At 44.2% G+C, this 24,706-nt stretch overlaps 1 protein-coding gene across 5 annotated transcripts in view; it reads left to right on the forward strand.

Annotated features, from left to right (window-relative positions):
- Nucleotides 1-23,269, forward strand: part of SLC4A11 (solute carrier family 4 member 11) — a 46,953-nt gene extending 23,684 nt beyond the window's left edge. For all 5 annotated transcript variants that reach the window (XM_075261779.1, XM_075261787.1, XM_075261788.1 and 2 more), the window contains 12 exons: nucleotides 2,631-2,715; nucleotides 6,440-6,565; nucleotides 8,389-8,502; nucleotides 8,711-8,843; nucleotides 11,909-11,982; nucleotides 13,966-14,209; nucleotides 14,408-14,514; nucleotides 17,604-17,772; nucleotides 18,948-19,121; nucleotides 19,658-19,853; nucleotides 20,249-20,418; nucleotides 21,233-23,269. In XM_075261779.1, the coding sequence (XP_075117880.1) occupies nucleotides 2,631-2,715; nucleotides 6,440-6,565; nucleotides 8,389-8,502; nucleotides 8,711-8,843; nucleotides 11,909-11,982; nucleotides 13,966-14,209; nucleotides 14,408-14,514; nucleotides 17,604-17,772; nucleotides 18,948-19,121; nucleotides 19,658-19,853; nucleotides 20,249-20,418; nucleotides 21,233-21,296 (1,656 nt within the window). In that variant the 3' untranslated portion in view covers nucleotides 21,297-23,269. The remainder of the gene's footprint in view (nucleotides 1-2,630; nucleotides 2,716-6,439; nucleotides 6,566-8,388; nucleotides 8,503-8,710; nucleotides 8,844-11,908; nucleotides 11,983-13,965; nucleotides 14,210-14,407; nucleotides 14,515-17,603; nucleotides 17,773-18,947; nucleotides 19,122-19,657; nucleotides 19,854-20,248; nucleotides 20,419-21,232) is intronic.
- Nucleotides 23,270-24,706: the final 1,437 nt, after the last annotated feature.

The raw sequence follows: 24,706 nt of genomic DNA on the forward strand, positions 1-24,706 counted from the left end.
ACTACTATAATACTACTCCTATGTACAAGAATATAACTACTATAATACTACTCCTATGTACAAGAATATAACTACTATAATACTACTCCTATGTACAAGAATATAACTACTATAATACTGCTCCTATGTACAAGAATATAACTACTATAATACTACTCCTATGTACAAGAATATAACTACTATAATACTACCTCCTATGTACAAGAATATAACAACTATAATACTGCTCCTATGTACAAGAATATAACTACTATAATACTACTCCTATGTACAAGAATATAACTACTATAATACTGCTCCTATGTACAAGAATATAACTACTATAATACTACTCCTATGTACAAGAATATAACTACTATAATACTACTCCTATGTACAAGAATATAACTACTATAATACTGCTCCTATGTACAAGAATATAACTACTATAATACTGCTCCCATGTACAAGAATATAACTACTATAATACTACCTCCTATGTACAAGAATATAACTACTATAATACTACTCCTATGTACAAGAATATAACTACTATAATACTACTCCTATGTACTAGAATATAACTACTATAATACTACTCCTATGTACAAGAATATAACTACTATAATACTACTCCTATGTACAAGAATATAACTACTATAATATTACTCCTATGTACAAGAATATAACTACTATAATACTACTCCTATGTACAAGAATATAACTACTATAATACTACTCCTATGTACAAGAATATAACTACTATAATACTACTCCTATGTACAAGAATATAACTACTATAATACTACTCCTATGTACAAGAATATAACTACTATAATACTACACCTATGTACAAGAATATAACTACTATAATACTACCTCCTATGTACAAGAATATAACCACTATAATACTGTTCCTATGTACAAGAATATAACTACTATAATACTGCTCCTATGTACAAGAATATAACTACTATAATACTGCCTCCTATGTACAAGAATATAACTACTATAATACTGCCTCCTATGTACAAGAATATAACTACTATAATACTACCTCCTATGTACAAGAATATAACTACTATAATACTACCTCCTATGTACAAGAATATAACTACTATAATACTGCTCCTATGTACAAGAATATAACTACTATAATACTGCCTCCTATGTACAAGAACATAAATTCTGCACCTCTGTTTCCGGTGTGATTAGTACATTACTACCCCCTTTGGTTGGGACTGTGGCCCTTACAGATATTATTGTGTACCCTCTCTGCTACAAGCACCAGACGGGCCCCGGCACTACCTGTGGACAGGCCTTATATGCTGCACCCTGTTATTTGCTTGCCTTGGCCTCTTGTGCTTCCCTCTATCTCTGTATTCTGTGATGCCTCCTGCCGTACCACGCCGCTCCTTACACCGCCTTCACCCACCAGGCTGCCAGCATATACATAACCCTCTCCCTGATGCCCTGCGGGGAGCCATTATCGCCTCTGTGTTGCTACTTGCCTATAGTATTCAGGTTATGACTCCTGCGGTAGACTTGTGACGCTTGTCTATCTGCACATAAATTGTTACTGCTTGGGTAAGGGTAACCATCGCTTGATCGGCGATCACAGTGATTCTTACTCATCTTTCCTAGAGTCCTGTATAGCTTTGTAGCTTGACATGGTTGCCATTAAGCTTTGTGTGGGTCTTCCAGGTCACTGCACTGCGGTTCAGTCCTAAACATCCCCTTTAACTCATTTCATTCCATGCCTCATTGCTTGATCCTTGCACTTCTCCTCCTGCATCCTGGCACGCTCCATACTGCAGCCCAAGGTCTAATGGTTCCTTTGGAGCAGCTCCGCTACCAGAAAATTACCTGAACGAGTGGCCACAGCCAAAGGGACGGTTCGGTATATTCTAGGTTTACGAACCCTTAAAGGGAGTGTCGCCAGAACCCAGCATATTAATCTACCCCACAAATAGATAAGGTAGGGGTTACCTGACTCAAACAGTCTTTGCCCCTTGTAAATCGCTGCCTCTTTTGCCAAGATATCACCGTTTTGTCGATATGCAAATGAGCTGTTTGGAACACCAAGGGCGCCGCCATTGCTCCAACGGGCTCATTTGCATGTTGACAAAAACAGCGATATCTCTGTAACGGAGGCAGCGATTTCCAAACTGGAAACACTGTTTGAGTCAGGTGACCCTAGCCTATTTATCTACCAGGTTTGGTAGATATGCTGGGTGGTGGTGACACTCCCTTTAAAGGGGTTGTCCATTTTGAATCCTCCATTTTCAGTTACTTGGGATGATTTGGCGACTGGCAAATTATACGAGTTTCCTTTGTTATGTCCCCGCCCCAAATTCTCTAATAGGCCATAAGCCATGGGGCTACGTCTAGCAGACATCACTCCTACTAATGTATGGTTTTATCCAATACTGGCCACTTTCCACCATGTCCTTACGATCACTTCTTAAGACTGGACAACCCCTAAGTCTCGACTTTCTGACCAGTAGAATTGGTTACCTCTGACCGGTGGTCATCTTATCCAGTCTTCTCCTTTACACTCATTATGTCATCGTGCCGCCACCACCATGATGGGCTTTCACCAGTGACGTCATCTCGATAAGACCCTTACACTTATTCTTTCCTTTTTACAGCTACAAGAATTTCTCAATGTGGGAAAGGGAGTTTTTGATGATATTGCACGTCGGCTGCCCGTCTACCCTCTGGATTTCACGGATGGTAAGGTGTTTTATTTTGCATTTAGAATTTGATCCTATCCATTGTTTTGCGTAGGTTACTCAATTGACTTCTGTAAGGGGTCTACAAGGTGGCGCTGAAGAAGTCAGGAACCTTGCAGAAGAAAAAAGTGGTCAGTTTGGAGGTGCCTGGTACAGTAGGGATCAGCTTGGTGGTGTCTAGTAGGAGAGTGCTTTGTTCTCCTTAGAGGTGAGTAGGAAGCTGGAGACACAAAGGTTCCTAGGGGAAGAGATCCTGGACCACTTTGTAGGTGACCAAGCAGAAAGAGCCACGAGGAAGAGTGCACTGGTTACCTTGGTGGTGCCTAGTGAGAGAGTGCTTCGACCACCTTAGCGGTGATTAGGAGAGTTTAGATACCCTGGAGGTAAGAGGAAGTGATGCCAGACCGCCTTGAAGGTTCCTAGAGAGAGGGGACTCCAAATGCTTTGTAGATGCTTAGACTACAGTGGTGACCTTGGTGTTGCCTAGCAGATGAGTGCCATGGATATTCTAGGCAGGATGCCACACTACCTCAGAGGTGCCTAGCAGAGTCCCTGAATACTCTTCTGAGATGCTTCGAGTAAGAGAGCCCTGGCCACCTAGCGGGAGAGAGCCCTGGCCACCTAGCGGGAGAGAGCCCTGGCCACCTAGCGGGAGAGAGCCCTGGCCACCTAGCGGGAGAGAGCCCCGGCCACACCTAGCGGGAGAGAGCCCCGGCCACACCTAGCGGGAGAGAGCCCCGGCCACACCTAGCGGGAGAGAGCCCCGGCCACACCTAGCGGGAGAGAGCCCCGGCCACACCTAGCGGGAGAGAGCCCCGGCCACACCTAGCGGGAGAGAGCCCCGGCCACACCTAGCGGGAGAGAGCCCCGGCCACACCTAGCGGGAGAGAGCCCCGGCCACACCTAGCGGGAGAGAGCCCCGGCCACACCTAGCGGGAGAGAGCCCCGGCCACACCTAGCGGGAGAGAGCCCCGGCCACACCTAGCGGGAGAGAGCCCCGGCCACCTAGCGGGAGAGAGCCCCGGCCACCTTGACGGTGCCTAGGGAAAGGAAGTCCCGACCATCTTTCCATATGCCCACAATACGTCTGATGTACTCAGGACAGCTGCTGGGAGTTGGAGTCTGGCTCCTTCAAAAAGTTACCTCTCTTTTTCTTTCCCCCCCCCCCCCATTCCTTTCCAAAAACACCCCCTTTTTTTCTCTCTCTTGCCGCTACTTATTTAATATAAGACCTGCAGATAAAAATTAAACAAAGCATCATCTTTTCCCCCGGCAGTAATGATATGACCTAGTTCCAGCTATAAGCGGCTCTGTTCTAGGGTACGGCTTGTTCTGTATGAAATGGGTCAAGAAGCTGTCGCTACAGTCAGATAACAGCGGTAATAGGCTCCCGCGACGCTTCCTCTCTACCTGCCTCCATGTAATACCTAATGGCGTAGTTTATCCCTCTGGCTTCTCAAACCCTTCATATGCACTTACAGTATTATATTCCTATAATACTCCCCACTGAGAGACGAGCACATTCAGCTCCGCATGTCATTAAATGACTGATGTGACCTCCTAAGAGGACGCTACGCTCGGTTTCATGTCACTATTTTATATGATCCAGTTGGTTGACTGCAATACACTTCCTTGGTTGTGATTTTTCGCCTATAAAGATGGCCTCACGCATCGTTTACACCCTTCATCGAGCACATTGAGTTACTATCCACTGTATGGGGAGAAAAGGTAAGTGAACCGTGACATCTTCAAGGACTAGTGAGATGAGATCGGAAGTGTAGGTATCACATGTGCGTTGTCCGTTGAATAAAGGCACACACCGCCTGGTTACTGACAAATCTGTTGGACCTCAGAAGGCTTGTTATAAGGTCACATGGGGATGGAAATGGCTTCAAAAGCTAAAGACCTGGAGTACATCAATCCATAGGAGACAAATCATTGAAAACTGGAGAAAATTCTGAACACCAGGAAAGGGCATCCTGATGATACTACTCCGAGACCGGACCAAGAAAAATAATAGAAAAGCGAAGGGCCTCGTTGCAACCTAAGGGACTAGACGTCTCGTAATTGTTGACGTTACCAGAGGTATATCACAACAGTTTACAAGCAAAATTTTAAGAGCAGCTCAAAAACTCGGGTTCACTTATATTTTCTCCTTGCACTTCGGATGTTCACTTTATGTGCTCAATAAATGATGTGAAATTATGTAAATATACCGTATATTTCGGACTATAAGACGCACTTTTTTTCCTCCCAATATGGGAGGAAAATGTGTGTGCGTCTTATAGTCCGAATGCAGCGTCTGTGTCCTGTCTATGAGAATCAAAAGGAGAGCGGTGCTGTGCCTGCCTGCTCTGCCCCTCCTTCCTTGTCTGTGTCGCGTGTTTGCAGGAGCGAGATATGAGAGGCAGGGAAGTAAGAGCGGGCCAGACAGGTGAAGGAAGCGTGGTTTCAAGCTTGCCGAGAAAACCACGCCTCTTTCACCCGTCTGGCCCGCCCCTCCTTCACTGCCTCTCAGATCTGGCTCCTGCAATGATGCCACACAGACAGGGAAGGAGGGGCGGGCCAAACGGGAGGAGGAGGCGTGGTTTTCTCTGCAAGCTAGAAACCACGCCTCCTTCACCCGTCTGGCCCGCCCCTACTTCCCTGCCTGTGTGGCATCATTGCAGGAGCCAGATCTGAGAGGCAGCGAAGGAGGGACGAGCCAGACGGGTGAAAGAGGCGTGGTTTCAAGTTTGCTTAGAAAACCACACCTCCTTCACACCACTGCAGGGTGTCTCTTTCCATCCATGGATGAGATTAGATAGATAGATAGAATAGATAGATAGAATAGATAGATAGAATAGATAGAATAGATAGATAGAATAGATAGATAGAATAGATAGATAGAATAGATAGATTGAATAGATAGATTGAATAGATAGATTGAATAGATAGATAGATTGAATAGATAGACAGACAGACAGACAGACAGACAGACAGACAGAGATAGATAGATAGATAGATTAGATAGATATGTTCAAATCACCCCCATATCCCTAGAATACATGTAAAACAAAAACATTACTGTGAAACACATACACATTTGGTATCCCTGTGTCCGAAAGCCCTCGGTTCTATTTACATTGGTGAAATATTATATTATTAGGTTATTAAATATTTCATCAATTTTTTTTTCCTTAAAATTTTTTTTTCCCTATTTTCCTCCTCTAAAACCTTAGTGCGTCTTATAGTCCGAAAAATACGGTATATTGTGCTTTGGCTATAATTTTTTTTTTTGCCCCTGGCCTCCCGCCTGTCCTACCCCTGGCCTGTCCTACCCCCGGCCTCCCGCCTGTCCTACCCCCCCGGCCTCCCGCCTGTCCTACCCCTGCCCTCCCGCCTGTCCTACCCCTTGCCTCCCGCCTGTCCTACCCCTTGCCTCCCGCCTGTCCTACTTCTTGCCTCCCGCCTGTCCTACCCCCGGCCTCCCGCCTGTCCCACCCCCGGCCTCCCGCCTGTCCTACCCCCGGCCTCCCGCCTGTCCGCAGTGATCCTCTGCCTATTTCAGTTCAGTTGTAGTATTTCTTCCATTTATCAGTGCTCTATAATGAAAGCCTTTGGGCTCCGCGACAAATGACCACCTTCCTGGTCTCGTATCTCCCATAATCATCCCATCTAATAAGCGTCCCCGAGAACGGACCCAGCAGTAATTCCAGGCTTTGTCGCTCTGCTCTCTTCCACAGGTATTATCGGAAATAACAAGGCCATCGGAAAGTACATTACAACTATGATTTTCTTGTACTTTGCATGCCTCCTGCCCTCAATCGCCTTTGGCTCATTGAATGATGAAAGCACTGGCGGGGTGATTGGTAAGATTTTCTTTGAAGATCATTTGTTTTGCAACTATCAACTTGGAAGAGATTAAACAGGTGGGTAGCATCGGTGCTACTTACTTCTCTACTGCTGAGATGAGTGGACGTGTAGACATTGCCTCCTTTGTGGTGACTGTGTACAGGTGTAGACCAGTTGCTTGCCTGGATTTCGAGTGTGCTCCTTGCTAGATGACTCTTGATGACCTTCCATTGACTTGTTGATTTCCACCATGGTGCACCCATTGAGCAGACCCTAATATTTTTCGCAGCCTTTTGAGACTTGAGGTGTAAGAGTTTCCTTGTAGACGATATGTCTCTGAATCCAGGCAAGTGGAGGAGCCTCCAGGGCTCTTGTAGATCACAGCCAGTGTCTACTTGGTCACGATTCTCAAGGTTGTTGAGTAAGTTTCGCAGCTGCTTATTCCCCAACCGTGCCGCTTCCTTCATCACTAAGGAAGACGACCATACCCTGTTCCTTACTGATTGAGGAAGAATGGCACAGATATCTGGTCTTAAAGGGGATTTTTCACCACCTCCACCAGCTCCAATTCTTTGCATCCTTTAATAGGCAACACTCCACTGATTCCGGCACAATTGGAATTTTATCTCTAGCCCCTGCCGTTCCGGAGCAATCATTTGTTAGTTTTAGCACTCCGGTAGGCGGTCTCCTGGCAGGTGGGCGGTCCTAGACATCTGCTGCAGCATAGGACCGCCCACTTCTTAGTAGACTGTGCTGAAAGTAACACAAATCGTTGCTCAGGAACGGTGGGGGCTAGAGAAAAAGTTCCAACTGTGCCGAAAACGGTGGAGCAGCGCCTATTGAAGGAAGTAAAGAGGGGGAGATGGTGAGAGGTTCTAAGGAAAGAAGTAGGGGGTAGGTAGTGTATCCTAGTATGAACTGGTTAAATTTGCATTTGACATTGAGTAGCTTGGCATATATAAGTTACATCACATCTTATGCTCCAGTCACATCTAGAGCTGCACTTGGAATTGTGCTGGTTTCTTGTTGGTTCGAAGTCCATTGTCATTTGCATTTCATGACTGCCCCCTGCTGGTTTTGTACAGTAGTCTTCCACAGTTTAGTTCGGTACATTACAACCCTTCAGATGGTTATCTATGGAACATGCATGCTGTTTGGGGTAAGATTTCCTGGCCAATACAATTGCATAGGGCATAGGCCATCTGATGCAGCTTGGGTTGTGACTAGAGTATAAGATGTTGCGAGATTTGATATCAACACGGGGTAAGGAAAGCAGTTTATCAGCTATAGACTGTAAATAGTCAGCGCAGAGTAGTCAGGAGGTCGGGGGTCAGACATGATATATTGTATATATATTGATGTGTACAATGGGCAGTGCATGTTACCGGGTATTGATCCTTCGCTCCGCTAGACAATTGTATCTCAATCGGCAGTCTGACTGGTATACAGACACATCAGCGCCCCTAGTGGTGGCAGCGGACGATCGCAGCCATTTACAGCCTGTCTATTGGTTTGACTGTGTCATTGGTGTTATACGTTGTAAGTCTCGGAGCGGGTTCACACATTCCAGGAGTGGATTGAAAACCAAATCCATACCTTTGCTCCTGATGATCCACACCAGATTTTGGCTACAAAAACTGCATCTGAAAACCTGACTGTGTGAACCCACCCTTACTCTACATGCACATGGGAAAGAATCTGATGCCTATTTTTTGCCATGTGGATTTCTTTGCTCGTGTTTTAAGCTTTTCTTATGATCTCTATGATGTGGAAATGTTATGGCTTTTACCGTGAGCGCCTTCTACAATGAACTCAACCCCATTTCCCACTGTCGTTACAGACGTGCAGAAGACGATTGTTGGTCAGTGTATTGGAGGTGTCATATACGCGCTCTTTTCTGGGCAGCCTCTAGTGGTTTTACTGACGACGGCCCCCTTGGCTTTGTATATCAATGGTAGGTATTAGGACGTAGGCCCCATTGTCAGGTCTACACTTCACTTTAATCATTTGGTCCCCAAACCAGTAGAGTATTACCCTACACCAAACTCCTAAAATGTGTTTATCGATACAAGGGAGGAGATATCAACCTCCTCTATTATAGCTATCGCCCCAGTCCATGTACCTGTGAGTGGAGTATAACCCCTATCATCCTCCTCCTGCAGTTATCCGCGGCATCTGTGACGACTACAACCTGGACTTTAAAGCTTTCTACGCCTGGACGGGGCTGTGGAATAGCTGCTTTCTGGTCCTGTACTCGCTCTTCAATTGTAGCCTGCTCATGAAGCTGTTCAAGAGGTGAGCCCCATCATTATTATGTGTATAGGACCTTCCATAGGTAAGAGGTGAGCCCCATCATTATTATGTGTATAGGACCTTCCGTAGGTAAGAGGTGAGCCCCATCATTATTATGTGTATAGGACCTTCTGCAGGTAAGAGGTGAGTGCCATCATTATTATGTGTATAGGACCTTCCGTAGGTAAGAGGTGAGCCCCATCATTATTATGTGTATAGGACCTTCTGTAGGTAAGAGGTGAGCCCCATCATTATTATGTGTATAGGACCTTCTGTAGGTAAGAGGTGAGTCCCATCATTATTATGTGTATAGGACCTTCCGTAGGTAAGAGGTGAGCCCCATCATTATTATGTTCATAGGACCTTCCATAGGTAAGAGGTGAGCCCCATCATTATTATGTGTATAGGACCTTCCATAGGTAAGAGGTGAGCCCCATCATTATTATGTGTATAGGACCTTCTGCAGGTAAGAGGTGAGTGCCATCATTATTATGTGTATAGGACCTTCCGTAGGTAAGAGGTGAGCCCCATCATTATTATGTGTATAGGACCTTCTGTAGGTAAGAGGTGAGCCCCATCATTATTATGTGTATAGGACCTTCTGTAGGTAAGAGGTGAGTCCCATCATTATTATGTGTATAGGACCTTCCGTAGGTAAGAGGTGAGCCCCATCATTATTATGTTCATAGGACCTTCCATAGGTAAGAGGTGAGCCCCATCATTATTATGTGTATAGGACCTTCCATAGGTAAGAGGTGAGCCCCATCATTATTATGTGTATAGGACCTTCCGTAGGTAAGAGGTGAGCCCCATCATTATTATGTGTATAGGACCTTCCATAGGTAAGAGGTGAGCCCCATCATTATTATGTTCATGGGTCCATCCATAGGTAAGAGGTGAGCCCCATCATTATTATGTGTATAGGTCCATCCGTAGGTAAGAGGTGAGCCCCATCATTATTATGTTCATGGGTCCATCCATAGGTAAGAGGTGAGCCCCATCATTATTATGTGTATAGGACCTTCCGTAGATAAGAGGTGAGCCCCATCATTATTATGTGTATAGGACCTTCCGTAGGTAAGAGGTGAGCCCCATCATTATTATGTTCATGGGTCCATCCATAGGTAAGAGGTGAGCCCCATCATTATTATGTGTATAGGACCTTCCATAGGTAAGAGGTGAGCCCCATCATTATTATGTGTATAGGACCTTCCATAGGTAAGAGGTGAGCCCCATCATTATTATGTGTATAGGACCTTCCGTAGGTAAGAGGTGAGCCCCATCATTATTATGTGTATAGGACCTTCCGTAGGTAAGAGGTGAGCCCCATCATTATTATGTGTATAGGACCTTCCGTAGGTAAGAGGTGAGCCCCATCATTATTATGTGTATAGGACCTTCCATGGGTAAGAGGTGAGCCCCATCATTATTATGTTCATGGGTCCATCCATAGGTAAGAGGTGAGCCCCATCATTATTATGTTCATGGGTCCATCCATAGGTAAGAGGTGAGCCCCATCATTATTATGTTCATGGGTCCATCCATAGGTAAGAGGTGAGCCCCATCATTATTATGTGTATAGCACCTTCCATAGAGAGGAGAGAGAGTGTATTCAAAAGGACTTAGACACACTGGAACAATGTGCTGAGGCGAACAAAATGGGATTTAACAGGGACAAATGCAAAGTTCTACATCTGGGTAACAGAAATGTAAAAAACATATATAGTATGGGAGGAATAGAACTAAGTGATAGCATAGGGGAAAAGGACTTGGGCATAATAGTAGATCACAAATTCAACATGAGCCAACAGTGCGGTGCTGCTGCAAAAAAGGCTAATAAAATTCTGGGATGTATTAAGACAAGCATTGAATCTAGATGAAGAGAGGCCATTATTCCGCTGTACTCTTCCCTGGTCAGACCACACCTGGAATACTGTGTACAGTTCTGGGCGCCTCAATTCAAGAAAGACATCGATATATTGGAGCAAGTCCAGAGAAGAGCAACCAAAATGGTGGAAGGTCTGCAAACCATGTCCTATGAGGAGCGGCTAAAAGAACTGGGATTGTTTAGTTTGCAGAAGAGAAGGCTGAGGGGAGATTTAATAGCAGTCTACAAATATCTGAAAGGTAGTCACAGTGCAGAGGGATCTCCCCTATTCTCATTAGCACAAGGAAGTACAAGAAGCAATGGGATGAAACTAAAGGGAAAGAGATACAGATTAGACATTAGGAAAAACTTTCTGACAGTGAGGGGAGTGAGAGAGTGGAATAGGCTGCCACGGGAGGTGGTGGGCGCTCCATCAATGGAAATATTCAAGCGGAATCTGGATAAACATATAGCTGGGATGATTTAGGAAAACCTGCACTCACAGGGGGTTGGACCCGATGGCCCTTGAGGTCCCTTCCAACTCTACCATAAGAATAAGAGGTGAGCCCCATCATTATTATGTGTATAGGACCTTCCATGGGTAAGAGGTGAGCCCCATCATTATGTTCTTAGGACCTTCCATGGGTAAGAGGTGAGCCCCATCATTATTGTGTGTATAGGACCTTCCGTAGGTAAGAGGTGAGCCCCATCATTATTATGTGTATAGGACCTTCCATAGGTAAGAGGTGAGCCCCATCATTATTATGTGTATAGGACCTTCCGTAGGTAAGAGGTGAGCCCCATCATTATTATGTGTATAGGACCTTCCGTAGATAAGAGGTGAGCCCCATCATTATTATGTGTATAGGACCTTCCATAGGTAAGAGGTGAGCCCCATCATTATTATGTGTATAGGACCTTCCATAGGTAAGAGGTGAGCCCCATCATTATTATGTGTATAGGACCTTCCATGGGTAAGAGGTGAGCCCCATCATTATTGTGTGTATAGGACCTTCCATGGGTAAGAGGTGAGCCCCATCATTATTGTGTGTATAGGACCTTCCGTAGGTAAGAGGTGAGCCCCATCATTATTGTGTGTACCCTATTATATATATAAAGTTAGTGCCCCCTGACCATGCAGTATGTCCGGTATGTCCAGTCTGTCGTGTCCCATGTGAATGGTTGTTTTTGCCTTCCTCAGGTCCACAGAAGAAATCATCGCACTTTTTATATCCATAACCTTTGTGCTGGACGCCCTGAAAGGGATCATCAAAAGTAAGTCGTGGGACAGTCAGTATTTATAACGCCGCCATATCTGTGGGGATCAGTGTGGTGACGGGCTGAGCTATTCTCAGGCACCCGGGCTTCATCGCCCTGTAAATAACAGGATAAAAGCCGCTTATAGGGGGTCTTGGGAAATAACGGCATGTGTTTCTGACTTATACGAGATGCTGACAGATTGTAGGGTCATATGTCTCCGAGCCCGAGCCAGACATGGTGAGCGAGCGGAAAACTTTTATAGACCTTTACCAGGGTCTGCACAGATCAGCTTTTGAGGGTGCATTTGGTCCCCACGCTATACAGGGCACTGAGCCAGAAGCAGATAGCGCCATGCCCTGTATAGTGGCCAGGCACTGGTACTACAGCTAAACTCCAATTTTTACTATAGTAAAGCCAGCCCCTATGTCACAGGGAACTACCTATGCAAACAGGAGAGGAGAGGGCAGTGTGACCTGGGGGACGGGGGCGGCTACTGATCACGTGACTTGGGGTCAGAATAAGCATGAAGAAAATACTGGAGGAAAGAAGGTAAATTTAAAGGGGTTGTGCTATCAATGACCTTTGAATATCTGATCCCTGGGGGTCCAACTGCAGGGTTCCCCCATACACTTCATTCACTGCCATAGGACTGTCAAAACTGTAATCACAACCCCTTTAACTTCCCGGACAAAGCCTTTAAGCTCTGTTCTGTATATCGCTTTTCCCTGTGGTTTGTGCTCTATTGCTCCCTGTTGTCAGTCTTTTTGGGTTTGAGAAGGACACCCTGTAATCACCCCCGATGGAGTGCCGAACAGGAGCTTGAGAAAGTTGACTCCTCCTCCTCCTATGATCACATGCGTGCAGTACTGAGAACCGCCATGGTCTTGTTCTCTGTTATCAGCCATATGGGGGTTCCTGACCATATGTCCATAGTATGTGGATTGGGCCCGTCCTGGGGTGAGCAGAGCCCCATTGTGCTATGTTCGGGGGATGGAGGCTCTCTGTACACTCCTGGGTCTATTTTTCTGTGTCTAGTACATTACATGGCGGTTTCTTTGTGACGCTTTACAGAGAGGTCCTCCTGAAATAACACGGCAGGTCACATGTTTCCACATTACTTAGCACATCACTGCCTCATTGCGCTGCTGGTTGGGGGAGGGGGGGGGGCGACAGCTGCAGGAAGCTGCAAACATCTGGATCCATTCAGCAGCAGAGGTCACCGTACATAAAACAGACACCTGTTCTGCTGCGGCCGCCATCCTCACTCTCACCAGTCCCCATCAGATGCTGCACTCATCACATAGAGGAAAAAACACAAGGAAACGCGCCGCTCCGAACCCATTGTCTGTTCCAGATGTAGACCCTCACATCGCCCACCTATGTCATCGTCCGCCTCTCCATGCACACCTCTGACCTATGTCTACCATCCTTTAGTCTCTGCTTCCCAAAGCACAGTCACCTCATGGTCTCATCGCTAGTAGCTGTCACCTGAAGCGTCAACATGGTCTCCATCAAATATTACCGCCACTCATCACATAGAGGAAAGACTCAAGGAAACGCGTCGCTCCGAGTTCATTGTCTAGTACAGGATCACACCGTTCACCTGTGTCCTAGTTATTCCTAGGTTAGATCATCGCTCCTGTACGGTGACCAAACTATTATCCCATTATCTACGCATTTCACGCCCTCCTGCCATAGTCCAGCGACATCCTAGTACATTTTCATTTTCGGCTTCTGCTCTGTTTGACGTCTTAGTCCCTCCTTCCAATAGAGAAATCAACCAAAATCATCAACGCGTTTCAGTCTCTGCCCTGGATAGTGGTCATCAGTCTGTCAACGCATTTCAGGCCCCCCTCCTTAGTCACAGGGTCGCCCAGACTTTACAGAAACGCACAGCCCTGCTCTATCCGCCTCAGTGCAATGCTTGATCTATGGCATTTAAAGGGACGTGACAATAAATGTAATTTTTTTTTTTTTATTTTTTTTTTTGCCTTACAGTTTTCAATAAGTATTACCTGAATGCCCCCGGCTCGTATGGACATGACCCCAAGGGGTCTAATGACTCCTTCCTCAATGTCACCTTGCCTCCCGACACCTTATTCAACTCCACCCTGAACAGCTCCATCCTGCCCGGCGGAGACCACCATCATATACAACATGGGAAGGAGTCCGCCGTGCTCAGCCTCATGCTCATGTTCGGGACTTTGTGGCTCGGGCACACGCTCTACCAGTTCAAGAAGAGGTAAGTGACTTCAAGGAGCCTCAACAACGCCTCTGATTGGGCTTTGGCAGTCATGATGTCTTTGTGTCCCATGTGACCTCGGCCCAATCGCAGGCCTGAGCGTTGATCCCACTTGTGATACTCACTATATATTGGAGTCTTTTAACCCTTGCCGCAGATGTCTGAGATGCCCAGTAACCCTGTCTGTCTATATTACAGCCCCTACCTGCACTCAAGAGTCCGGGAGATGCTGTCTGACTGTGCGCTGCCTATATCTGTCCTGACCTTCTCCGTAGTGGGGTCCTACTTCTTCCAGGATATAAGCAGTAAGTTGGCCGGTCAATCCTTCTTCCTATGTTGACATAACAGTAGCTGGCCCTGGGGTTGGCGGCCGAGCTCTGATCTCCCAGCGACGGCGGATTAATGTCCTAATTAAAGGGGATTAAATAGCTCTTACCGCCAGATTTCATCTTCAAATAACCCGACACCCCGGGGCTGCTGAATGTGCCCCGAACACGGTATATTCAGGAATGGGAAAGATCAGCAATCCTGGAAATACCGCACAAGAGTCACCGCAAATGTCTACACCAAGATGCAGAGACTCCCCAATATTATCATCAAGTCATTGTCACCCTCCACAAACAGTAATCCTGGAAGAATATGAGGCAGTATTATAGTAGTTATATTCTTGTACATAGGAGGTAGTATTATAGTAATTATATTCTTGTACATAGGAGTAGTATTATAGTAGTTATATTCTTGTACATAGGAGTAGTATTATAGTAGTTATATTCTTGTACATAGGAGGTAGTATTATAGTAATTATATTCTTGTACATAGGAGTAGTATTATAGTAGTTATATTCTTGTACATAGGAGGTAGTATTATAGTAATTATATTCTTGTACATAGGAGTAGTATTATAGTAGTTATATTCTTGTACATAGGAGGTAGTATTATAGTAGTTATATTCTTGTACATAGGAGCAGTATTATAGTAGTTATATTCTTGTACATAGGAGCAGTATTATAGTAGTTATATTCTTGTCCATAGGAGGCAGTATTATAGTAGTTATAGTCTTGTACATAGGGGTAGTATTATAGTAGTTATAATCTTGTACATAGGAGCAGTATTATAGTAGTTATATTCTTGTACATAGGAGTAGTATTACAGTAATTATATTCTTGTACATAGGAGGTAGTATTATAGTAGTTATATTCTTGTACATAGGAGCAGTATTATAGTAGTTATATTCTTGTACATAGGAGTAGTATTATAGTAGTTATATTCTTGTACATAGGAGCAGTATTATAGTAGTTATATTCTTGTACATAGGAGTAGTATTATAGTAGTTATATTCTTGTACATAGGAGTAGTATTATAGTAGTTATATTCTTGTACATAGGGGGCAGTATTATAGTAGTTATATTCTTGTACATAGGAGCAGTATTATAGTAGTTATATTATTGTACATAGGAGTAGTATTATAGTAGTTATATTCTTGTACATAGGAGTAGTATTATAGTAGTTATATTCTTGTACATAGGAGCAGTATTATAGTAGTTATATTATTGTACATAGGAGCAGTATTATAGTAGTTATATTCTTGTACATAGGAGTAGTATTATAGTAGTTATATTCTTGTACATAGGAGTAGTATTATAGTAGTTATATTCTTGTACATAGGAGTAGTATTATAGTAGTTATATTATTGTACATAGGAGGTAGTATTATAGTAGTTATATTCTTGTACATAGGAGGTAGTATTATAGTAGTTATATTCTTGTACATAGGAGGTAGTATTATAGTAGTTATATTATTGTACCTAGGAGTAGTATTATAGTAGTTATATTCTTGTACATAGGAGTAGTATTATAGTAGTTATATTATTGTACATAGGAGGTAGTATTATAGTAGTTATATTCTTGTACATAGGAGTAGTATTATAGTAGTTATATTCTTGTACATAGGAGTGGTATTATAGTAGTTATATTCTTGTACATAGGAGTAGTATTATAGTAGTTATATTCTTGTACATAGGAGTAGTATTATAGTAGTTATATTCTTGTACATAGGAGGTAGTATTATAGTAGTTATATTCTTGTACATAGGAGGTAGTATTATAGTAGTTATATTATTGTACCTAGGAGTAGTATTATAGTAGTTATATTCTTGTACATAGGAGTAGTATTATAGTAGTTATATTATTGTACATAGGAGGTAGTATTATAGTAGTTATATTCTTGTACATAGGAGTAGTATTATAGTAGTTATATTCTTGTACATAGGAGTGGTATTATAGTAGTTATATTCTTGTACATAGGAGTAGTATTATAGTAGTTATATTCTTGTACATAGGAGTAGTATTATAGTAGTTATATTCTTGTACATAGGAGTAGTATTATAGTAGTTATATTCTTGTATTTGGGGATTAGCATTTTAGTATGTGCTCAGCTTTCCCAGATTCCTGAATGGCAGACAAGCTGTATGCATTGTTCTTTTGTAAATGGGGCTCCATTCTTTCCACATAGACGAGTAATCCTGTTTTGTAGCATTTGTGGTAGGTCATTTCGTGCCGTGACTTTCTTGGTCCTACGCCGGTGTAAATTCTTATCACTCGTCGCCTGCGGACGCACATCTGTAAAATCCCGAGCGCCCACCTTTTATTTTGTACCATTTGGTGAGAAACCTTTCGTCGAAAGCGAATCCTTAACATCGTCCCCCGAATCCTTTTAATTGTTCTAACCAAATAACAGGAAGGGGAATCAATCTCTCCATCTCCAGATGTTTGGAACGCACGGTGCGGCTCTTCACTTTCCACATTCGGCCTTGCTTGGCCATCTCTATACACAATGGGGGTGATAGGAACTGATTCAGATCACTTTGGCAAAAAGGAGAGACCTTTCCACCCCAGGAAAGACCCAGGTAGAAGAGCCAAGAATTTACTGTGTCCTCTGGTGACGTTTGCGTTTCAGTGGAAAGGAATAGGTCATCTCTGCTCTTATTCCCAACTTCTCCATCTCTGACATCGGGGTTCCTCTTGTGTTTCTTCCTAATGTGTTTTATAACTCTGCTTGGTCAGGACGTTGGAGAAGACACTTTATAACACGCTGTACCTCTATTTTATATGAAGTCCTAAATTCAGCCAGCAGTGTAAAGCATGGGGGTTGTGATTCTGGTTGCTTTGGTTTGGTTACCTCCCATGGGTGACTTCATTATCCACTACACCACCATGGAGTGTGGTGACATGTTAAGGGTTAACAGCTGTGTTTTTTGGGGGGGTTCAATAGTCTAGTACTACCCAAACTTCTCCAGGCCAGAGGAGAAATCACATAGACAAATCCTTTGCTGTATAAACCATTGTAGTCGTGACACTCAAGTGACCTAATTTACTCCGTTTTCTGTTTCCTTCGCAGTTTCCCAGTTTAATTACATTAAGACAGAGAGTCTGTTTGTTCTGGCGCCTATCGGGTCGCTCTCCATGGGATCCATCACCAGCGCCATGGGCTTAGGGTTCCTCCTGTCCATGTTGTTCTTCATAGAACAGAACATTGTGGCGTCTCTGACCAATGCACCTGAGAACAGGTAAGTCTAGGTGGGGTTCTCCTCTACCGGACCCCCGGGGGTTATTTTATGTTCGCATTAGAGTTACCCCCTTAGGTGTTTAGGCTCCACTTTTTTAAAAATTTTTAAGAGTGAACATATTCCGCACAACATTAATATATTATATAATTTATGGTATTACAGTTTATTGTAGTGTATTATAATATACTATATTGTACTCTAATATCCCAAATTGTACAGTAATGCGATGTACTATACTATAATACAGTAATACAATATCTAAAAACAATATACTATACCATACTGTACTATACTATAATATAATATACTATACCATACTGTACTGTGCTATAATACGCTATATAAAATAATATATTGTACTATAATGCAATAAACTAATACAGTAATACACAATTTACTACAATGTACTATAATACAGTATACTATAATATACCATACTGTACTATAATATACCATACTGTAATATATCATACTGTACTATACTATAATATACCATACTGTGCTGTAATATAATATACCATACTATACTATAATATACCATACTGTAATATATCATACTGTACTATACTATAATATACCATACTGTGCTGTAATATAATATACCATACTATACTATAATATACTATACTAAACTGTACTATACTATAATATACTATACCGTACTGTACTATAATATACCATACTGTGCTATAATATACCATACTGTACTAGACTATAATATGGTATACTAGAACATAATACTCTACAAAATACTATTATACATACTGTACTATAATACATTTTTTGTATTGTATATTGTAATATAGTATAGTACGTGATGGTGTATTATATTGTATTAAGTACAGTATGGTATAGTATATTGTGTGTTGTACAGTATATTATAGTGTATTGATTATTGTATGTTGTGTAATCATACAGTATAGTATATTGTAGTGTATTGTATATTGTATTATAGTATAATACAGTATGGTATATAGTGTGTTGTACAATATATTATAGTGTAGTGTATTGGTTATTGTATTATAGTACAGTATGGTATAATGTAGTGTAGTATGCTGTATGTTGTATATTGTACTACATGGTGTATTATATACTATAGTATATTTTATGATATAGACACGGATATCAGGCTCTGTAGCATGGGTCGGTCATTGTGTTTGTCTCCTGTTGTTTAGGCTGGTGAAGGGTACGGCGTATCACTGGGATCTTCTCTTGGTGGCGCTCATTAACACCGGACTGTCCATTTTCGGTATGCCCTGGATCCACGCAGCCTTCCCACACTCACCAATGCATGTACGAGCGCTGGCCTATGTGGAAGAAAGAGTGGAGCACGGTCATATCTATGAGACGTAAGTATCCGGCCTGCACACAAAAAATAATGCGTCACACCAGATGAGTACAGACCTTACTGCATCACCCTACATAATGGGGCAGGTTTATCATCAGATTGTTTCTAGGTCTCCTATTCTGATCTGCTTCATTGCATTATATATCTTTATAGCTTCATCTTCTGATACAGAGCTCCAAATCCCATGCACAGACATAGCTCAGGACTCTAACGTAAAATTCTGACTACCTGTAACCACCTCTAGGGGGAGCTTAAGAGCTAACTGAATACTGTATCCAGTGCATGGGACTGTGAGCTCCCTCTAGTGGTGGCTGCAGGAATGGTATGCTTTGCAGTGGGTTTGTTGCTCTGTATCAGTGAAGCCGAGGCTTTCCAGGCTTATTAATTGATGGCTTCTCCTTAGGAGAGGGTAGAAGATGAGTAGGGGTCTGACACCTGGGACTGTGCTGTATTCTTTGTCTGCCTTTTGGTTTCAGTATTTTCCCGGACCTCTACCCATCAGCTGACCTTACATATCTCTCCCCGTGTATTCCACAGGATTGTCAGTGTGAAGGAGACGCGTCTGACGTCGCTGGTGGCGAACATACTGGTGGGCCTCTCCCTCTTCCTCCTGCCTTTTCCACTTCAGTGGATCCCCAAGCCCGTCCTCTATGGCCTTTTCCTGTACATCGCCCTGACCTCCATAGACGGCAGCCAGCTCTTTGAACGGGTGGCTCTGCTGTTGAAAGAGCAGGTAGGTGGATGGTTGTGGCGGGGGGCGCGCGGATGTGCCGCAGGTATCGCAGCACTTAGGGCTTCCCCAGGAAATGGACGTATTGTGTGTATCGCTGACCTGCACCGCACATCAAACACTCCATTGTGTTGTACTTAGGCCCTTGCATACGGCTCAGTGTATATCACAGCGCCGCGCGCTTCCTTTCTGTGTTATGGGATCTGACCTGGACCTATGGTAAACAATTGGTGGGGTCCTAGCCATATATCCGTATACACCGCAGCCTGAATGTTATATGACTGCACTATTCAGTACAAGTACCGTATACTATGTATAATACAGCACACAAGACCCCGGCAGTAGCGGATCTATTCCCCGGCAGTGTGTCACTTTGTGTACTGTTCTCCATCTTATAGACGGCGTACCCTCCCACCCATTACATCAGACGCGTTCCCCAGAGGAAGATTCACTACTTCACGGGGCTCCAGGTCCTGCAGCTTGTTATCCTGTGTGGATTCGGCATGTCGCCTCTCCCTTACATGAAGATGATCTTCCCTCTCATCATGATAGGAATGATTCCCATCAGGTAAGTCGCACCGCTTCACCCGTCACCCTGCGGCCCTCAGTCACCTATGGATCAGGTTGTGCGCAGAGGGACTTGTCTGAAAGTAGTCCTTAAAGGGGTTGTCCAACTTAAGCTTCAAGGCAGGGGGGGAGGAAAACCTGCTCCTTGGATCATATGGTAGACCCTGCCCCTGAAACCCCCCATTCTGTTTGCTAAATCGATGGGGGGCCGACACCTGGTCCGATCAGCTATATGGCGTCACCTCTGATACGCATTACAAGGCCAGAAGCAGAAAGCCGTGTCTGCCACCTAGTGGCCAGGCAGCGTCATTACAGCTCGGCCCCCACTGGCTCTGGACAGCTGATCAGTCCGGGTGTTTATGGTCTATGCGTAGAATCCCAGCCCCCACTGAACTCTGAATTTATCCCAGATTGTCCATGAGGAAGGCCCATTCCCTACACTCAATAAGGTGACTGGTGGGGGTCCCAGTAATGTAAGAGCAGATATCCTTAGTACCCCATTAAATCAGACTCTCACCAGAGATCGCCACGTGCGCAACCTCTGTGGTATTCTGATGGGTTGATGACATGGGACCCTCGTTCTTGTGATGGTTGGTGTCCCAGTCACTTACACCGTGGGCAGCTGACTAGTAGGACAACCCTTCTAAAGTATGGCCGTCCTTACTCCTGGCGAAGTCATCTCCAGGTTTTCTTTGCAACTTTTTACTTTCACCCTACCCCCAATTCAGTCTATACCCACCCCTATATCCACGCAGTCGCGTCACTTGCACCCGTATCCAGACCCCACCTCTAATACTCCTTGTATTCACCCACAGATACAACTTACTACCCAAGATCATCGAGTCCAAATACCTGGACGCCATGGACGCTGAACACTAGAAAGACTCTCAGGCAAATCGGGAAAACGTGTTCACGTTCTTCAACGACGGAGGAATTGTAGGGGTTAATATTTTTCAAGAAGGGGGGGGAGGGGGGGGTTCGGATTTTATTTTCCTCGTTGCAACTTTTTGGATTTGTACAATGACGTTTTGACCAAAGTGGAATCGGGTGGACACGGAGCTCGATGACAGTAACTGGAATACCCCAAAGATGGTGGAGCCCTGCTCGGCTCTCTCACCTCTGGACCTGGACTGTTGATTTTTTTTGTTGTTTTTCGTCTATTTTACGCCTCCCAACCAAATGTGTATTTCCCAGGATGTACGGCGCTGAGCGGGCCAATGTTCTCTACGATTGTCTATTTTTCTCCGAACCTTGCAATACTTTTTAAAGTGACGTCTTTGGCTCGGCACCCGCGTACTTGGGGACTGGACTCCGGGAGTGCGAGGTCTCGTCTTTACCTCCTTCTTCTTTTCTAAGTCAGGATGAGAAATCAAAGACTTTTTAACTCTCGCCTCGCTGCGCACAGCAATGGCGATGTCTACAGATCAACCAAAAGTGTTCATTGTGTGTTTTTTTTGTTGTTCTCCTTCGTAGCGCCCGCTCGCCCCTCTCCCAGAATGTAAGCTAATATTTTTTTAGTCCCTTTCGGGACTTTATTTTTTTACCATGTCGTTGAAGTAAAAGACGTATTTGAGCTGTCAAATTTGCACAACCGCGACTTGGCATTATGCACAAATTCACTCAGATACCAGCACCTTGTTATTTTTTTGGCGACTCTTGCCTTTTTGTTCTTTTTTGGTGTGTATTATATGAGTGTGTGTATCTTGACTAACCTCCATGCCTACGTGCTCCACCGTGCGTGGACAATGCATGTTTTATGTATAATGTTTATACATCGCTAGTGGAAGGTGTCACGCTAGAGTTTTTGGGGGTTTTTTCTTTCTATGACCTCCTTCTGGAAGTCACAACGGCAAGCAGGGACGAAACATGGACGACCACGCTGGGCTAACCTAAGTGACGGGATTCTGCGGCAATTGTTTAGGGGCTCATCTACCAGGGCATCCGTTTTTATCAGAATGCAAAAAAGTTGCTCAACTTCCTTCCTGAAGATCTCAACCACTGGTGGATCCCGGTGTCTGTAACGCTTGATCTGCTCTGAATGTAGAGGTCGAGGACCTTGGACCATACCATCTCACCAAAGATAGGTTGGCACTGATGTTTTTGTCCGCTTGGATGCCGAACATAGTTATTTCCTGCAAAATGCAGGGTCTATATTGCCTTTCGCAACCCCCCGATCCCCCTCCCTATGGCAGAATCTGACAAAGGTCCTGCCAACCCTCCCCAATGGGACGTCTCTAGATTCTGGTCTATCTGATGTGAATTTTGCATGATGACCTCACCGTATGGCTGACGTTCAAATCAGGTGACGTTTTACCAGAAAGGATTATTTTGTACATACGTCTATGTTGTTTTAAGGTCTATATTACGATGTTTTTTTTTGTTCTGTTCCTCAGTTTGCAGTGATGTTTCCTTCTGAATTTATAGCTTTATTGTTATTTTTTCTTGCATTGTATGTAACCCGGTTACTTAAGACGGCGATTCGTGTTTTTTGGGCGACGAAACAATCCTTTTCCCCCTCCCTGATGTTGAGCATGCTGTGGTTATATATGGATACTAAGTATCACGAGAAGCTCTCGGCTGCACAGATCTGACGGAACGCAACGTCTACGTAGATCAACCTTGACTATTAGGATGTGACGTCTTTGCCATCCACCCGTCAGACCCGTGTACGTCTTCACAGTACGGTGCGTGCTCAGTCTCAGAGGGGGACCTATAGATACTACAGAAGTGCTGCTTTAAGTCTACCGTTTGCTACAAGCGGGTCAAATGATTATTATTTTCTCTTTTTTTGTAAATATTTGAGATGTCTGGAATCAAAGAGAACGGAGCAGCGAAGAAAATTCTATTAATAAACCGAGATTTAAACAAGATCTGCCTCCTGTCGTGGATATAGGGCTTTGGTTTTAGGTCTTCGCTCGAATTTGGTTAAAGGGGAGTTAACGTGTTGGACCCGACCCCTGGTCATGTGATTGGGACCAGCCCCTGACCCTTGGCTTGCTCAGGTTTCACAGACATGGGCGGCTGTGGTTCCAATCATGTGACCCGTGGACGGAACCAGGCCGGGACTCCCAGCATGAAGAAACCACTGGCGGAGTTACCCATAACATGTTGTTGCCCTTTGCCCTCTACATTGTGGACGTGGTACCTGATGAACGCCGGGCATTGCCCATCTACTACTAAAACAACCTAATATACAAAAAAACATCCTATATGATCTGTTCGGTGCATTGCCAAGTACAAGACAGAATTGAGAATTTCCCCTGCAAAAATCAGGATGGTAATGAGAAGTCTTGGGGGAGCCGCCATGTTTTGTAATATTCTGATGAGCAGCCACCACCGTTCTTCGAGGTTATTGAGATTAGGCAGATCCCAGCGGGAATTGTGCAAATGATTGTGTGACAAAAACAAAGCAAAATGTTACCGTCTACCGCCATCTAGTGTCCACAAGTGGTAATGACACTGGAAAAACAAACCGTGACGTCCTATCGAATATGGTAAAGTCAGTCACACGAAAGAAAGTCCTTCATTTATTGGAGTGGCCGAGGTTACTGGATCAGTCCTCAATCTAGGGGGATTAGAGGTTATGTGTATCCCAAATATGACCGCTGTCAGGCATACAGTGATAAATAAAGGGTTTCTCCAGTCCTACAACATTAATGTGCATCAATCTGTATCCAGATCCTGGCATTTGGTGCTTCCTGATATTACAGTCTGGGACATTTACTTGGCTAGGACTGAGCTGCTCTGAAGGACAATACTGGGCGCGGCCATTACCAAAGTCACCTGACCGTGCCTGGTAGACAGTGAAGGACAGGTGGCGCTCTCTCCGGAGTGTATTCAATCAGATGATCGCCAGATTTCCAGGAGTGAGGACCCCCCCCCCTCCGATACTTATGTCCTGTCCAATGGATGGCTTGTGTAACGGACAGTGAGTTGCGGACCAACATGGGAGTTAAAACCATCCCCCGACCATTGGTTGGCCACTGCTCCCCTGAGTAATGATTCAGTAGAGCCGTGGGCTGGTGACCAATAGTGACACAAGTGCTCATTGGTTGGTGTCAGAGCCCAGGCGTACGGTTGTTGAGATTATACAGGAATCAGGGGCCCAGCAATATGGTGAGGGACATGGGGCAATTATACTATATGGGGGCATTTAGGGGATATTATAATGTGGGGGAAACTACCCTCTTTGTTATATTTTCCCCCCTCCCTGATACACAGAACCTTCTCTCTTCATATGTCCCTGGTGTCCCCAAACAAATTTGGCCTAGGGGCACTCCGAAGAGAAT

Source organism: Leptodactylus fuscus, chromosome 1, assembly GCF_031893055.1.
Source record: "Leptodactylus fuscus isolate aLepFus1 chromosome 1, aLepFus1.hap2, whole genome shotgun sequence".
NCBI lineage: Eukaryota > Metazoa > Chordata > Amphibia > Anura > Leptodactylidae > Leptodactylus > Leptodactylus fuscus.